We start from the raw sequence: 17,625 nt of genomic DNA on the forward strand, positions 1-17,625 counted from the left end.
TTGGGCTCCTGGGCTCACCTACATCGGCCTCAATCTTGCCTCTTGATCAAATCACTCATCTCTTCATTTACCTCATCTGTGAAATCCAGATAATAAGCCAGTGCATGGGAAGTGCAAAAAGCAACACCTGGCACAATGCTTAATAAATGTTGGTTAAATCCTATAATCTTATTTTCTGTAGGAAGTGGGACGACAAAGTTAGGGGTCTAGGAGGTCAGAGAAGAGTAAGGACTATGTCCCTTTCTTGTGCAGCCAGGCGGGCCCTGTACTTTCTGTCTGCGCGACCCTCCTCGGGCAGCATCGGGTCTCGAACTCTCACGCCTTACTCCCAAGCAGGTTCTGTAGTCCAGCCCCCGGTTTCCCTACAGTCAGCCGATGCTGCGCAAGCGCCTTAACCACGCTTTACGCACATGCGTACTCAGGTGCGCCGATAGGGGACGCGCCGGCGCAGCAAAAATGGCAGCGGCATTACGGGTGGCGGCGGCTGGGGCAAGGCTCAGCGTTCTGGCGAGCGGTCTCCGCGCCGCGATTCGCGGCCTTTGCAGCCAGGCCACCTCTGTTAACGAACGCATCGAGAACAAGCGCCGGACCGCGCTGCTGGGAGGAGGCCAACGCCGTATTGACGCGCAGCACAAGCGAGTGAGTCCTGAGGGGCCTTAGTGAGTCCCGCCCCTGGCGTCCACGACCTATCACAGCGTGCCCGGCTTGTGGCGTCCGAGGCCTCCCTGCCAATCCGCACGGTGCTTGGAGGGGCGGGGGCGAGGGTGTTCACTTTGAAAACCTGTAGCGTTTCTCGTGGAGGCGGGTATAACGAGCAGAAGCACCTGTGTGCTTCTTCACAGTGTTTAACCCTTGGGATTTAGACAGATCTGGCTGGTCTCCAGCCAGCTCACCACTTAACATAAACTTTTGGGCAACGTATTAAATCTCTGTGCGTCATTTTAATAATTCTTCCTTCACAAGCGTATCGTTAGACCATAGATAGCAAAACGATAGGCACTCGGTAAAAACGATGTGCTTGTTCTTCTCGTGCCCCATGAAAGAGTGATGGTAGATTCTTTCTCCTTTGTGGAAGCAGGAAAACTGAACTTAGGCATACTCCACTAACATGAAGTGGGGGATGTGCGCGTGCAGGGAACTTGTGGAACGTCTGCCCGCAGAATGCCTGGTCAAGCTCTTTAGGGCCTTAGCATGCCTCGCCTTGATGGGTAGCAAAGGCATGTGTCGGAAGCAGGTGACTTTCTGGGAGTGCGCAGGCTACTCTCGATGTTTGGCTGGACTGACCAGCTGAGGTTCTGCCACCCACCGCCTGGGTTTTGAGGCGAGAATCGCAGCTGGCCTTCAGAGATAAGCTAGGTGGCCCATTTTGGAGAGGTGACCCCTGACTAGAAACCAGGCTTGCCCAGTGTGTCCATGACTCGTGGGTGTGTCTGGACTGTTGTGCTGAACGAATTAAAGAACCAACGGGAAGGTGCAGAAGTGAAACTCTTACAGGTGAAGAGTATTCAAGCACAACTCACAACCATGAGGGAGGCACTGGGGGAGGGATGGGGTCTTAAAGTGAGGGGATTTGAACAACTCTATATTTGTCTCGTATTGATTCAGGTGTCATAAATTCGCATTTGACAAGGACCCGTAGGTGACAGTTCCTTTTGACACGAGAGTAAAATGTAAATTTAGTGATGGTTTGTGGTACTAGGAGTGCTTTCTCTCTCTCCCCCTGGGGCTGCTCTGTTAGGGCTGAGGGAGATGTTAGATCATCCTCTGAAAAGGCCTGTCAGTGTTCCTGTACAACTCTTTCTGTTGGGGCCTATTGCTCAATGCCTCCCTGGAACATCACCCAGCCCTTTCCCAGTTAGATCCTACTGGGTTTAGATGAAGCCTCCAGAAGCTGTTTTTCTTTTGCCAAAGTTGACTTAGGAGGCAGATTTAATATGAACCCCCTCCTGCACCCCTTTTTATTTTTATTTTTTGACACGGAGTTTCTCTCTTGTTGCCCAGGCTGGAGTGCTGTGGTGCGATCTTGGCTCATTGCAACCTCCGCCTCCCAGGTTCAAGCTATTCTCCTGCCTCAGCCTCCTGAATCTCAGCCTCCCGAGTAGCTGGGATTACAGGCGCCCACCACCATGCCTGGCAACTTTTTTTTTTTTTGTATTTTTAGTAGAGACAGGGTTTCATGTTGGCCAGGCTGGTCTTGTACTCCTGACCTCAAGTGATCCACCCACTTTGGCATCCCAAAGTGTTGGGATTACAGGCGTGAGCCACTGCGCCCAGCCCTGCACCCCTTTTTAAACAATTTTTGACCATTTCCATAGATTTTCCCAGAAGAGGAATTAGTGGGTGAAAGGGTGTAAGTTTTTTATTTATTTATTTTTTTGAGACAGAGTCTCACTCTGTTGCCCAGGCTAGAGTGCAGCGGCTGACTGCAACCTCCGCTTCCCAGCTTCAAGCAATTCTCCTGCCTCAGCCTCCAGAGTACCTGGGGTTACAAGTATGTGTCACCACATCTGGCTAATTTTTGTATTTTTAGTAGAGATGGGGGTTTCACCATGTTGGCCAGGCTGGTCTTGAACTCCTGACCTCAGGTGATCCACCCACCTCTGCCTCCCAAAGTGCTGGGATTACAGAATTTTTTTTTTTTTTTTTTCCTTGAGACAGAGTCTTACTCTGTCACCCAGGCTGGAGGGCAGTGGTGTAATCACGGCTCACTGCATCCTCTACCTTCTGGGCTCCAGTGATCCTTCCACTTCAGCCTCCTACCCAGCTAATATATATATATTTTTTTTTGGTAGAGACACGGTCTTGCTTTGTTGCCCAGGCTGGTCTCAACTCCTGGGCTCAAGCAATCCTCCCACCTTGGCCTTCCAAAATGCTGGGATTACAGGTGTGAGCCACAGTGCCTGGTCAGTATAAATACATTTTAAAAATCTGTATATATGTTGCCAAATTGGTTTCCTAAAAATGTATTCTACTTTACATGACAGTGTATACGATTGCCTGTTTTTTTTTTTTTTTTTTTTTAACACAACTTCACCAGCTTTGGCTACTCTCCTAAGGGGGAAATTATAGCCAATTTGAGGTATGTGGTTTTTTGTTGTTGTTGGGGAAGGGGATGGTAGGCTAGGGTATTTGCCTCGGGCTGAGAGCTTGCGAGCCCAAGCAATGGAGGCTTTTTTTTTTCTTTTTTGAGACGGTGTCTCACCCTGTCGCCCAGGCTGGAGTGCAGTGGGCCGTCTTGGCTCACTGCAACTTCCGCCTCCTGGGTTCAAGCGATTCTCATGCCTCAGCCTCCCGAGTAGCTGGGACTACAGGTGCGTGCCACTATGCCCCGCTAATTTTTTTTTTTTTTTTTGGTATTTTTAGTAGAGACAGGGTATCACCGTGTTAGCCAGGATGGTCTCGATCTCCTGACTTCATCTTCCTGCCTTGGCCTCCCAAAGTGCTGGGATTACAGGTGTGAGCCACCGAGCCTGGCCTTTTTTTCTTTTTCTTTTCTTTTCTTTCTTTTTTTTTTTAAAGACAGGTTCTCGCTTTGTTGCTCAGGCTGGAGTGTGGTGGGGTGATCACGGCTCACTACAACCTCCGCTTCCCAGGTTCAAGTGATTCTCCTGCCTCAGCCTCTTGAGTAGCTGGGATTACAGGCACGTGCGACCACTCCCAGCTAATTTTTGTATTTTTCAGTAGAGACCAGGTTTCGCCATGTTGTCCAGTTGGTCTCAAGCTCCTGGGCTCAAGTGATGCTCGTCTCAGCCTCCCAAAGTGCTGGGACTACAGGTGTGAGCCACCGTGCCCAGCTGAGGCTCTTGGTAGATTGAGAGCTCCAACCTCATCTCCTCAAAGAAGTATTTTTTTTTTTTTTGAGACGGAGTTTCGCTCTTGTTGCCCAGGCTGGAGGGTAATGGCGCGCAATCTCAGCTCACCGCAAGCTCCGCCCCCTGGGGGTTCCAGCGATTCTCCTGCCTCAGCCTCCCGAGTTGCTGGGAGTACAGGCGCATGCCACTACACCCGGCTAATTTTGTCTTTTTTGGTAGAGACGTGGTTTCTCCATGTTGGTCAGGCTGGTCTCGATCTGACCTTGTGATCCGCCCGCCTCGGCCTCTCAAAATGCTGGAATTACAGGCGTGAGCCACCGCGCCCGGCCCAAAGAAGCATTTTTAAACTCAAGTGAGCTCTTTAGCATTTTGTGTCCCACTCCCCTTCTACTCAGCCACTCCCTGCTTTGGGGTCATCTCTGTGTCACAGTGTCACTGTCAGGTGTGGGGTCCCTAAGCAGGGGATAGGATAGTAGGAGAAGGAGAAATCCACAGAGGAGGCAGGAGAAGAACCAGGAAGTAGTGTGTCCTTGAGGTGGGAGCTGGGAGCAGCAGGGACCCTCGTGAGGTGAGATGTGCTTCTGTAGGTCTCCCTAGAAAAAACCTGCGTCAGATCCTTTCACTAAGCCTGCTTTAGTTTCCACCACCTGCTTCTGCATTCTTTTTATGGCTCCTTAGGTCTCCAGTAAGTACTTGCGGAACTAGTTAATTGTGTTCCAGGGTCAGGTTCTCCTTATCCCTACTTCTCTACCTTTTCCTCCCCCTATTTCCTTATTCATCTTCCACAGTTGGGTGGCTTCTGGTGCACACTGCCCTGATTTCCATGTCATCTAAAGTCTTATAACACCTATCTGCCTTGGACAGGTTGGACAGAATGGAAGCATTTGCATTGAGATGAATGGGCAAATCTGTCCTTCAAGCTTTCCCATGAACAGCCCTTGCTTTGCTTACTAAATTGTCTGTGATGACATCACTGAGTGATCTTTGTTCCATTGTAGGGAAAGCTAACAGCCAGGGAGAGGATCAGTCTCTTGCTGGACCCTGGCAGCTTTGTTGAAAGCGACATGTTTGTGGAACACAGATGTGCAGATTTTGGAATGGCTGCTGATAAGAATAAGGTATTTGTTCAAATGGTGGTGTGAACACTTTTTAGGTGTGGCTCAGCTGGCCTACCCACTAGAATAATAATAAATCTATAAGGCTTTTATCTGAAGTCCTCTGCAGAGGCACTGCAGGCATCACACCTGGCTAATTTTTGTATTTTTAGTAGAGATGGGCTTTCACCATGTTGGTCAGGCTGGCCTGGAACTCCTGGCCTCAAGCAATCCACCCACCTTGGCCTCCCAAAGTGTTGGGACTACAGGCGTGAGCCACTGTACCCTGCCTTGTGTTTCTTTATACGTCCTCCTTCATGTAAGCATAGAGAAGTGGTGGACCTGGGTCTTATTTTGCTTTTAGGAGGGTAGATAAGGCCTAAGATGACGGTGCCCTTCACTCCTATTGATGAAGTGGTAGCCCTGTGCTTGCTGTTGTAGAGCTGGGCAAGTGGGGTGGGATTCCGTCATGTTTCTTGTTCTTATTGATGTTTTAGGAATTTGGGTTTTGTTTTTGTCTTTCATTGAGGCTTAGTGGCCAAATTCATTAAAAGAAGTATTTGGATTTTTTAACCTTTATTTTTGCATTTTTCTGGCAGTTTCCTGGAGACAGCGTGGTCACTGGACGGGGCCGAATCAATGGAAGATTGGTTTATGTCTTCAGTCAGGTATTTCATAACTCTAATAGTCTGAACTTTCTTGGAGGGCAGAGCCAAGAGGAAAATATGTGAACGAAGCCAATCTTGGGGAATGAAAACTTGCTTGTAGTTTGGAGAAAATGAGGGATTTGCTTTGTTTTTCAGTGCATATTTCCAGAATATTGTTTTTTTCTTAGGAAGAGTCCTTAGTTTGTTTTGGGGGAGGATCACAGGGCACTAGCCTTGTACAAAGGTAACCCAGGAACCAGGAATTTATTCCAAGTGAATGAGATTCCTCTTGGCAGGATTGGGTGTGTGCCTGCAGGGCATCTGTGTCCTGGGCAGCATATGTGGACTGGAGAGAGTACAGTGGGTGCAGCCTAGCAAAGGGGACTTGACTCTCAGAAGCAGCATTCCCCTGAGCTTTGGGCTTTCATGAATATGTTCAGAAAACTTTTATCAGGGTGCCTCAAGACAGATAGTTTGTTCACACACATAGCTGAAGCTATCAATATGTTATTTTACATGCAAAAGGGAATGAAGATTGTTAATCAGCTGACCTTACAGTAGGGAGCGTAGCCTGATTTATCCAGGAGGGTCCAATGTAATCACAGCGTCCTTAAAAGTGGAAGAGGGAGGTAGAAGAGGAGCTTAGAAGGATATGATAAGAGAAGGACATGATCTGCAGTACCTGGGTTTGAAGATTAGCAAAGGAGTGCCCATGGTGTCTAGGAGCTGGCAAAGGCAAGAAAACACATTTTCCCCTGGAGCCTCCAGAACGGAGCACAGCCCTGCCAACCTTAATTTAGCCCAGTCAATCCTGTGTAGCACTTCTAAATTATAGAACTCTAAGATAATTTGTGTTGTTTCAAGGCACTGAATTTACGTTAATTTTTTATAGCAGTAATAGAAAACTAACACAGAATATTTTGTGTACTATTTTGGATTTGACTTTTTTCTCTCCAGAGGTGTAGATGTATATATAATTTAAAATGCTTAGGTCTTTTTACAGACCTAAAGTTTGATATTAAAATTGGCTGGGCATGGTGGCTTATGCCTGTAGTCCCAGTACTTTGGGAGGCTGAGACGGGTAGATCACCTGAGTCAGGAGTTTGAGACCAGCTGGCCCACATGGCGAAACTCTGTCTCTACTAAAAACACAAAAATTAGCCAGGTGTAGTGGGTGCCTGTAATCCCAGCTACTTGGGAGGCTGAGGCAGGACAATCACTTGAACCTGGGAGGTGGAGGTTGCAGTGAGCTGAGTTTGCGCCACTGCATTCGAACCTGGGCGACAGAGTGAGACTCCATCTCAAAAATAAAAAATAAAATAGTTATACTTGGTTAATTTAAAATCTGTCATAGTTAGACAGTATGTATTTACCAATTAAATTACCTTTGAGATGTTTTAAAACTGTTATAAATTGGTCTACCAAATGCTGAAATAGAAGGAATCACATTTCTTTGTTTTGTGCAATTTACGAGAGCTGAGAAAAACTTGTACAGAAGGAACCACTGTAGAGAGAACTAAGAAAGTTATGTTTTCTGGACATGGTATTCACTCACCACTATTAAGCAGATGGAAAAATTCATGGAATTCATACTTTCGAGCACCTCTTATGCTCATGTTAGGGTGGGAGTGAGGAGAAGGTGGAGATGACTGAGACAAGAGTTCCCACCCTGAAGAAGCGAATCATTTTATAGGCAGAATGGCACAGAACAGATGTGACTACACAGCACATGGAGTGAGAGGTCCCAGGCAAATGTTGTAGACCCAACACAAGGGAAAATCACATCCATGGTTGAGGAAAGCTTTAGTAACAATGGGGCAATTGAGACAGGCCTTGAAGGATACTGAGGGTAGGGAGTGATGAGCTATTTTTTTTTTAATAGTGATCTCCAAGATGTTAATATCTTAAATATTTTTTCTGGGGAGCTTCTGTTCTTCTGGGGAGCCTCCTCAGTCCCTTGCCTGATAATTGGCTGTTGGTGTATTCTGAGGGGAGAGAAAAAAGGGGCCAGCACTCACTGATTCAGTGTATAGGCTCGTAATCTTGTGTGTTTTCAGCTTCACCTTTTCCTCTTTTAGGTTAGCAGTTGTGAGTTTAGAACCCTTCTGGTTAATTTCCTTTACAGAACAAACCTTCTCTTTCCTCTCAAGGTGAAGGAGAGGCCCTGTGGGGTCTGACTGGTTCTAACAGAGACTTCTGTTAGTCTCTTTTCAGCCCCCTTCCCATCTCCACTTTCCATGGTTCCTAGATTGTCCCCTCCTTGGTTACCCCCACTGCAGGTGTGTAAGCTTCCATTCTCTCCCTCTAAATCAGGTATTTTCTTGTGCTTTCAGTTCCCCCCAAATTTGTTTAATCCTTGCCATGCTATTGTCTCTTTGTTCTTATTCTCATGGCTGATTCTGTTCTTAATTCCCACCTGTCTTTTTGAGGGGGCTGTAGGAGAGTTTATGCCCACAATAAGCCCTTTACATCTGAACATAATGAAGAGCCATAAGCCGAAGTAGCAGTGAGAGCTCTGATTCTTGTTTTTTAACCTTCCTTTTTAAAACAGCAAATATAGGCCGGGCGCAGTGGCCGAGGTGGGTGGATCACTTGAGCCAGGAGTTTGAAACCAGCCTGGCCAACGTGGCAAAACTGTCTCTACTAAAAATACAAAAATTAGCTGGGCGTGGTGGCATGTGTCTGTAATCCCAGCTACTCGGGAGGCTGAGGCAGGAGAATTGCTTGAACTTGGGAGGCAGAGGATACAGTGAGCCAAGATTATGCCACTGCACTCCAGCCTGGGTGACAGAGCAAGAGTCGGTCTCAAAATAATAAGTAAAATGAAACAGTAAATATTTCCTAAAAATAGAAGTGCTTGACTGATATCCATAGAATCTGGTATTAGAGTTAATTCTGTGTGATAGGTTTTCCTTCAGAGCTGCAAATCATTTTTTTCTTTTCTCTTTTTTCCTTTCAAATCATTTTTGTAGAGCAGACTAGCTCTTTTGCCTTGACAATTCATGAACTTCCTTTAAGATATTTTATTCTATGGAATAATCTATAAGTCAGACTTTTTTCTAATTTTTAAACTTCTGAAAATGCTTTAAAAACTATACGTGTGTATTTTTTTTTTTTTTAATATGGAGTCTCGCTCTGTTGCCTGTGCTGGAGTGCAGTGGTGCAATCTCGGCCCACTGCAACCTCTGCCTCTTGGATTCAAGTGATTCTCCTGCCTCAGCCTCCCGAGTAGCTGGGATTATAGGCGCACACCACCACGCCCAGCTAATTTTTTTATTTTAGTAGAGATGGGGTTTCACCATGTTGGCCAGTCTGGTCTGGAACTCTTGACCTCAAGTGATTCACCCGCCTTGTCCTCTCAAAGTGTTGGGATTACAGGCGTGAGCCACTGTGCCCAGGCAACGTTTTTTTTTTGTTTTTTTTTTTTTGAGACAGGGTCTTGCTCTGTTGCCTAGGCTGGAATACAGTGGTGCTGTCTCAATTTACTGAAGCCTCTGTCTCCTGGGCTCAAGTGATCCTCCTGCCTCAGCCTCCTGAGTAGCTGGGACTCCAGGCATATGCCACCATGCCCAGCTAACTTTTTAATGTATTTTTTTTGTAGATACAAGTTTCTGCCATGTTGCCCTGGCTGGTCTCAGACTCCTGGATTCAAGCCATCCGCCTGCCGTGGCCTCCCAAAGTGTTGGGATTACAGGCATGAGCCACCATGCCTGTCCTAAAAGCTTTTATCTGTGAATTTTCTATTTCTTCCTCCTACTGGATTTTCATCTCTAGCCAGTCACTATATTTGACTTGCTGATTTGTATTTTCTTTTTAGGATTTTACAGTTTTTGGAGGCAGTCTGTCAGGAGCACATGCCCAAAAGATCTGCAAAGTAAGTGTTTAATACTCAAATTCAATCCATTGCTTTCCTCAGTTACATAGTGCTTATTGGGTATCTTTGGGGTATAAAACACTGAGCTAGGTACTTGGGGTAGGGCAGAGGTATGCAAGATCTGCTACCCATCTGAAGGGGTGCATAACAGTTTTTGTATCGTGGATCTCTTCCATGGGCTAGCAAAGCCTGGACCCTCCTGTTTTTACATACCTAAAATAAAATTTGTAGGATTTTAAATGATTAAAAATGTTTTTAAAAACCACATTTATATGTGCTCCCTTGTTAATGCATTTAATAACAAGATTTAGCAGTAGATCTAATAACTACCGTAATTTCAAAGTAGTCAAAGGTGAAATATTTCAGAGTATCCGCAACCACTTTAATGGGATGTAAAAATATCTGTGGCTTCTGATAATGACAAAGTCACAGGTATTTCTAATACTGAGGCTCATTGTCTATATTCATAATGAAAAGAAATGTTAACGATTGGCTAGAGTTAGTAAAGATAAAGATGTAAATTTTTTCCCATTCATGGACTCCCGTTCACAGACCTCTTGGGGTTCTGAGGATTTCAGGTAAAGAACCTTTTGTCTAGGTGGAGGGGCCAGGTGCTAGAAGGTAAAGAACAGTGGGAGTATTGTATGCTGATGTTTAAAAACCACTGCTAGAGATTAGATGCTCTGGAGAGGAATAAACTATAAATAATAGAGAATTTTGGAATTAAATTTGGAGCTACTGGTAACTGGAACATCTGGATTATAGACATGGTCCTGTCATGTATTGCTCCTGAGACCTTGGGCCAGTCACTTAACTTTTATACCTTCTTAATTTTTCTCTTTTTACTGCCTCTGTTATGATGGCTAAATGAGGTAATGGAAGTGAAAGTGCTTTTTAAACTGTCAAAGGTTGTAGGAATATTGCTTATTATGCTGTCAGATTACTAACCCATGAGGAAAATCTGTCACATTAGAAGTAAAAGCAGACCTGGGCCTGCCCTCAGATTAACAGATGGGTCAACATCTGCTTTCATGAAAGTACCACTTTGCCATTCTGTCTACTGTAAGTTCTTTCAAAGCAGTACCTGGGAACAAAACTGGCTGCTAGAAGATGTTACAATGTGAGCCTGTGGTTCTAGAAATGGTTGCCATGAGTTGTTTTATCCCCTGCTAATGGGAAGTGCTTTGGCTCCTGGGTGTTTGGGGGCTTTAATCAGCCTTTTAAATATCTGGTCCTTTGTCTTCCATGAAGGTACCCAATCATGATGGGGAGTGAAACCAGTGTTACTGCCTCCTGTTTTGAAAAGTGCACTCGGAACATTTTCCAGAAAACACTGTGGTACTTTGTGAATGTCGTTTTTTATATCAAGAATATTTGTCTCAATAAAAGATTTCTCCGCTGTCTCAGATCATGGACCAGGCCATAACAGTGGGGGCTCCAGTGATTGGGCTGAATGACTCTGGGGGAGCACGGATCCAAGAGGGAGTGGAGTCTTTGGCTGGCTATGCAGACATCTTTCTGGTGAGAAACCTGTTAATAGAGAATAGAGAATAAAAAAAATACAGGGCTTAAGTTCTCTAAGCCATGACCTGGCCAGAGCTTCTCCAACTCTCCTTATTGTTCTCTGCTGCATTGTGTCTGTTCTGTGGGTCCTTTCTGTGTCACTGGGGGTGGGATTGAAGGGTAGATGAAAAGCAAGAGAGAGTGGGAAGAGAGGGTTTTCATTTTTTTCTCATAGAGGGCCACACATAGGAGAATTTACAGTTACAGATCGTTCATAAGGGAAAAGCACTTGAGAATTTTTTTTTTTTTGAAAGCAGGGGAGAGGAAATATGAAAAGTTAAAATGAACTGATGTGCTAGAATTAGAATTTTAAAAAAAAGTCGCACTTTTAAACAATTTTTTTGTTAAAACACTACAGGATTATTATATAAATTCCAAGCCATAGTGCAAAGAAGAATGAAATCACCCCAGAGCCTAGCATTCAGAAACATTTGGCGAGCCCCATTACTGACATCTCTTTGCTTATTTACAGACTGAAATTATGAGAGAAAGAAATGAAAAGAAACATAAAATAATGTGTTATGTGAAGTATAAAGTGTATTTGTGAGAGATACAGTAAGAGAGATTGGGATGAGGGAGAGACATACTGCAGCCAGAAACTGGCAACACTTCCAGGGAGGATAAAGGAAGGAGACAGGCAGACATTGTTTCTAATCAGGCCAGCCATTCTTGTCATCCCTGCTCTGCAGGCTTGCTTCTGTGGGTGGCTTGGCCTAAGCAGTTTAGGCCTGGAAGTCATTCCTGTATAGAAACAAAAGAGCGGCCCTCAGAGACGTGGTGATAAACCACCACATTTTAGAGCTTGACTGGATTTTAGAATATCATCTAGTTGAATACATCTTTATGGGTCTGGAGGAGTTTTTTTTAAAAAAATATTTATTGATTGATTTATTTAGAGACAGGGTCTCGGTTGGCCAGGCTGGAATGCAGTGGCATGATCTCTGCTTACTGCAACCTCAGCCTCCTGGGCTCAAGCGAACATCTCACCTCAGCCTCCTGAATAGCTGGCACCACAGTCATGCACCACCACATCCGGCAAATATTTTGATATATTTTTTTAATAGAGGCGGGGTTTTGCCATGTTGCCCAGGCTTGTCTTGAACTCATGGACTCAAGCGATTGACCTGCCTTTGCCTCCCGAAGTGCTGGGATTACAGGAGTGAGCCACCACGCCTGGCCTTTAATTTTTGTTTTCAAGGGCTAGTCTTTACTTTCAGATCTTCATTGCTTAATTAATTGCTTACTAATGCTGCTTGTCATATTGATACCTCCACTCACTTATTCCTACCTGTGTTATTTTTTGGTAACTTTTTATTTTGATAAAATTTCAAACTTCAGGCTGGGCGCAGTGGCTCAAGCCTGTAATCCCAGCACTTTGGGAGGCCAAGGCAGGTAGATCATTTGACGTCAGGAGTTCAAGACCAGCCTGGCCAACATGGTGAAATCCTGTCTCTATTAAAAATACAAAAATTAGCTGGGCGTAGTGGCACATGCCTGTAATCCCAGCTACTCAGGAGGCTGAGGTGGGACAATTGCTTGAACCCAGGAGACAGAGGTTACAGTGAGCCAAGATTGTGCCATTGCACTCCAACCTGGGTGACAGAGCAAGACTCCGTCTCAAAAAAAAAAAAAAAAATTCAAACTTTATGGAAAATGACAAGAATAGTACAGGAACTCCTATATGTGCTTTTCCCAGATTCACCAGTTGTTTACATTTTCTCCATTTGTTCTGTTATTCTCTCTCCATATATACATATTTGCATGTTACATTTTTCTGAAGTATTTGAGAATAAATTGAAGATACTATGTCTTCTTTACCTCCTAAGTTCTTCATTGGGTATTTCTAAAGAATAAGGATATTCTGTTAAATAACCAGAATACAGTAATAAAAATCAGGAAATCTAACATTGATTCATCTATGTTATTCTAATTCATTATCCTTATTCAGGACTTAAGTCCTTTATAGTGTGTGCTCTTGGTGTGTGTGTGTGCTTTCTCTGTGCACACGCTCTCGCTCTGTCTCTGTGTGTGTGTGTATACATATATGTGTATATATATATGTGTGTGTGTGTGTGTGTGTTCCTCCTGGCCAGGATCCAATCCAGAATGAAGCATTGACTTTAGATGTTATCTCTCTTTAATCTTTTTTGATCTGGAGCAGTTCCTGTCTTTGTTCTCCATGATCTTGACATTTTAAGAAATAGCTTTATAGGGCCAGGTGTAGTGGCTCACACCTGTAATCCTAGCACTTTGGGAGGCCAAGGTGGGTGGATCACTAGGTCAGGAGTTCAAGACCAGCCTGGCCAAGATGGTGAAACCCTGTCTCTACTAAAAATACAAAAATTAGCTGGGTGTGATGGCAGGTGCCTGTAATCCCAGCTACTCAGGAGGCTGAGGCAGGGAATTGCTTGAACCTGGGAGGTGGAGGTTGCAGTGAGCCGAGATCATGCCACTGCACTCCAGCTTGGGTGACAAAGCGAGACTCTGTCTCAGAAGTAGCTTTATTGAGATATAATTTATAAACCATAAAATCCACCCATTGTAAACATGTAATTCAAATTAATTTTTAGAGTTGTGCAGCCATAATCTGGTTTTCGAACCTGCCACTCCAAAAATACCCTCTTGCTTTTTTGCAGTCAGTTCCCACCTAACCACAGTCAACTCCTCACCCAACTTTCTTCTTTTACAGATTTTTCCATCTGACTCCTTTCACTAAGCACCGTTTTTTGAGGTTCATTTATATTGTAATGTGTATCAATTCATTCCTTTTTATTGGTGAATAATATTCTGTTGAATATTTTACATATTTTCATCATTTACCAATTGAGGGATATTTGGGTTGTTTCTAGTTCCTGGCTATCATGGATAAATGCTACTGTGAACATTTGTGTATTACTCTGTGTGGACATGTGTTTTCATAACCCTTGGGTAGATAAGTACCTAAGAGTGAGATAGTAGTTTTTATGATAAGCTTGTTTATAACTTTTTAAGAAACTGCCAGATTGTTTTCCAAAGCAACTAAACCATTTTATATTACCATGAGCAATGTATTCAGGGTCACAGGTTCTCCACATCTTTGTGGATTACTTGGTATTGTCAGTCTTTTTTTTTTTTTTTTGAGATGGAGTCTCGCTCTGTGGCCCAGGCTGGAGTGCTATGGTGCAATCTTGGCTCACTGTAACCTCTGCCTCCCGGGTTCAAGTGATTCCCCTGCCTCTGCCTCCTGAGTGGCTGGGATTACAGGCATGTACCACCACGCCTGGCTAATTTTTGTATTTTTAGTAGAGACAGGGTTTCACCATGTTGGCCAGGCTGGTCTCGAACTCCTAACCTCAAGTGATCCGCCTGCCTTGGCCTCCCAAAGTGCTAGGATTATAGGCATGAGCCACTGTACCCAGCCACTCTTTTTTTTTTTTTTTTTTTTTTTGAGACAGGGTCTCACTCTGTTGTTCAGGCTGGAGTACAGTGGCATGATCACAGCTCACTGCAGCCTCGACTTCCTGGGGTCAAGTGATCCTCCTGCCTCAACCTCCCAAAGTGCTGGAATTACAGGCATGAGCCACTGCGCCTGGTCCAGTCTTTTTGACTATAGCCATTTTAGTGGTGTGTAATGGTATCTCACTGTAGTTCTAGTTTGCATTTCCCAGATGACTAATCATGTTGAGCATCTTTATGTACATATTAGTCATTTGCAAACCTTCTTTGCTGAAATGTCTATTCAGATCTTTTGTCTATTTTGTAATTGGGTTTTTGAGTTGTAAGAGTTCTTCATATATTCTGGATACAAGTCCTTTATCAGATACATGATTCGTAAGTACTTTCTCCCAGTCTGTGGCTTGTCTTTTCTTTCTTAGTGGTAGCTTTGTTTATTTTTATTTTTTATTTTTTGAGACAGCCTCACCCTGTCCTCCAGGCTGGAGTGCAGTGGCATGATCTTGGCTCACTGCAACCTCTGCTTCCTGGGTTCAAGTGATTCTCGTGCCTCAGCCACCCAAGTAGCTGTGATTACAGGCGCGTGCCACCACATCCAGCTAATTTCCTTGCTTTTTTAGTAGAGACAGGGTTTTACCATGTTGTCCAGGACTGGTCTCGAACTCCTGAGCTCAGGTGATCTGCCTGCCTTGGCCTCTTAAAGTGCTGGGATTACAGGCATGAGCCAGCACGCTCAGCCTATTTTTATTTTATATTTTAAAGACAGGGTCTTGCTCTGTTGCCTGGGCTGGAGTACAGTGGTGCAGTCACAGCTCACTGCAGCCTTGAACTTCTGGGCTCAAGCAATCCTCCTGCCTTAGCCTACTGAGTAGCTAGGACTATAGGCACACACTAGTACACCCAGCTAATTAAAAAAAAAAAATTCTTTTGTGTGTAGAGATGGGGTCTTACTACATTGGTCAGCCTGGTCTTGAACTCCTGGTCTCAAGCGATCTGCCTCGGCATCCTGAAGTGCCAGGATTACAAGCCACTGCACCCAGCCTGTGGTGGCTTTTTTTTCTTTTTTCTGAACTAGGGTCTCACTCAGTCACCCAGGCTGAAGAGTAGGGGTGTGATCGTGGCTCACTGCAGCTTGGACTTCCCAGGGTCAGGCAGTCCTCCTGCCTCATCCTCCTGAGTGGCTGAGACCACAGGCACATGCTACCATGTCTGGCAGTTTTCTTCATTATTTGTTGAGGTGGGGTCCCACTATGTTGCCCAGGCTGGTCTCAAACTTCTGGACTTAAACCATCCTCCTATCTCGGCTTCCTAGAGGGTTGGTATTACTGGCATGAGCCGATGTGCTCAGCCTCTGGTGGCTTTTGAGGTGGAGACATTTTTAATTTTGAAGTCCAGTTTATCAGGTTTTCTTTTGTGGGTCATGCTTTTATTGTCATATGTAAAAACTGTGTGATACAAAGTCATGAAGATTTTGTTTTCTTCATGGAGTTTTTTTTTGTAGGTTTGACTTTTTTTTTTTTTTTTTTCCTGAGACGGAGTCATGCTCAGTCGTCCAGGTTGGAGTGCAGTGGTGCGATCTCGGCTTACTGCAAGCTCCACCTCCTGGGTTCGTGCTATTCTCCTGCCTTAGCCTCCCGAGTAGCTGGGACTACAGGCGTCTGCCACCACGCCTGGCTAATTTTTTTTTGTATTTTTAGTAGAGATGGGGTTTCACCACGTTAGCCAGGATGGTCTCGATCTCCTGAACCCGTGATCCACCCACCTCGGCCTCCCAAAGTGCTGGGATTATAGGTGTGAGCCACCGCGCCTGGCCTTTTTTTTTTTTTTAGATGTGGTTTCGCTCTTGTTGCCCAGGCTGGAGTTCAATGGTGCAATCTCAGGGATTACAGGTGCCTGCCACCAAACCTGTCTAATTTGTGTGTGTATGTGTGTGTGTGCGTGCATGAGCGTGGGTCTCGAACTCCTAACCTCAGGTGATCCGCCCACTTTGGCCTCCCAAAGTGTTGGTATTACAGGCGTGAGCTTCCACGCCCAGCCAGCTCTCTTATAGTAGGTCTGTGATCCATTTCAAGTTAATTTTTGTATATGGCGTGACGTGAGGGTCTAACATCATTCTTGTCTCCCACCATTAATTGACATAACTATTCTTTCCCCACTGAATTGTCTTGACACATCGATAAAAATATCAGTTGAGCATAAATGTAAGGGTTTGTTTCTGAACTCTGTTCTTCGATTGTTCTATGTCTATCCTTAAAATAGAACCTGTCTTGATTACTGTAGTTTTATAGGAGTTTTGAAGTTGTGTAAAGTCCTCCAACTTGGTATTTCTTCTTCTTCTTCTTCTTCTTCTTTTTTTTTTTTAGATGTGGTCTCGCTTTGTGGCCCAGGTTGGAGCACAGTGGCATGATCTCAGCTCACTGCAACCTCCACCTCCTGGGTTCAAGCGATTCTCCTGCCTCAGCCTCCCAAGTAGCTGGGATTACAGGCACATGCCAGCACACCCAGCTAATTTTTGTACTTTTAGTGGAAATGGGGTTTCACCATATTGGTCAGGCTGGTCTCGAACTCCCTCAAGTGATCCACCCACCTCAGCCTCCCAAAGTGCTGGAATTACAGGCATGAGCCACCATGCCCGGTGGTAGTTCGTTCATTCGTTCTTTTTGTCTGTCTTTCTGTCTTTTTGTCTTTCTGTCTGTGTTGTCTTTCTTTCTTTGAGATGGAGTCTCACTCTGTCGCCCAGGCTGGAGTGCAATGGTGCGATCTTGGCTCACGGCAGTCTCCACCTCCCAGGTTCAAGCGATTCCCTGCCTCAGCCAAGTAGCTGGAATTACAGGCGCCCACCCCAATGCCCAGCTAATTTTTCGTATTTTTAGTAGAGACAGGGTTTCACCATGTTGGACAAGTTGGTCTCCAACTCCTGACCTCAGGTGATCCACCTGCCTCGTCCTCTGAAAGTGCTGGGATTACAGGTGTGAGCCACTGTGCCTGGCCCAATCAGCTCTTAACTCTACAAAAATGCCTGCTGAGATTTGATAGGAACTGCATTGAGTCTGTAGATGAATTTGGTGAGAATTTACATCTTAACATTTTGTGTCTTTCACTCCATATAGATGGAATGTTTCTCTGTTTATGTAGCTTTTTAATTTGTCTCAGCAGTATTTTATAATTTGCAGCATACCTGTCTTGCATTCTTTTGTTAAACT

The 17,625-nt window shown here is 44.8% G+C and overlaps 1 protein-coding gene across 2 annotated transcripts in view; it reads left to right on the forward strand.

The window, feature by feature from the left end:
- The first annotated feature begins 420 nt into the window (after positions 1-420).
- PCCB (propionyl-CoA carboxylase subunit beta) overlaps positions 421-17,625 on the forward strand; it is a 90,881-nt gene continuing 73,676 nt past the window's right edge. Inside the window, exons 1-5 of one of the 2 annotated variants that reach the window (XM_015132060.3) lie at positions 421-639; positions 4,811-4,930; positions 5,506-5,574; positions 9,371-9,427; positions 10,835-10,948. In XM_015132060.3, the coding sequence (XP_014987546.1) occupies positions 457-639; positions 4,811-4,930; positions 5,506-5,574; positions 9,371-9,427; positions 10,835-10,948 (543 nt within the window). In that variant the 5' untranslated portion in view covers positions 421-456. 2 annotated transcript variants of the gene reach the window in all.

The sequence above is a fragment of the Macaca mulatta genome, chromosome 2 (assembly GCF_049350105.2).
Source record: "Macaca mulatta isolate MMU2019108-1 chromosome 2, T2T-MMU8v2.0, whole genome shotgun sequence".
In the NCBI taxonomy this organism is placed as follows: Eukaryota; Metazoa; Chordata; class Mammalia; order Primates; family Cercopithecidae; genus Macaca; species Macaca mulatta.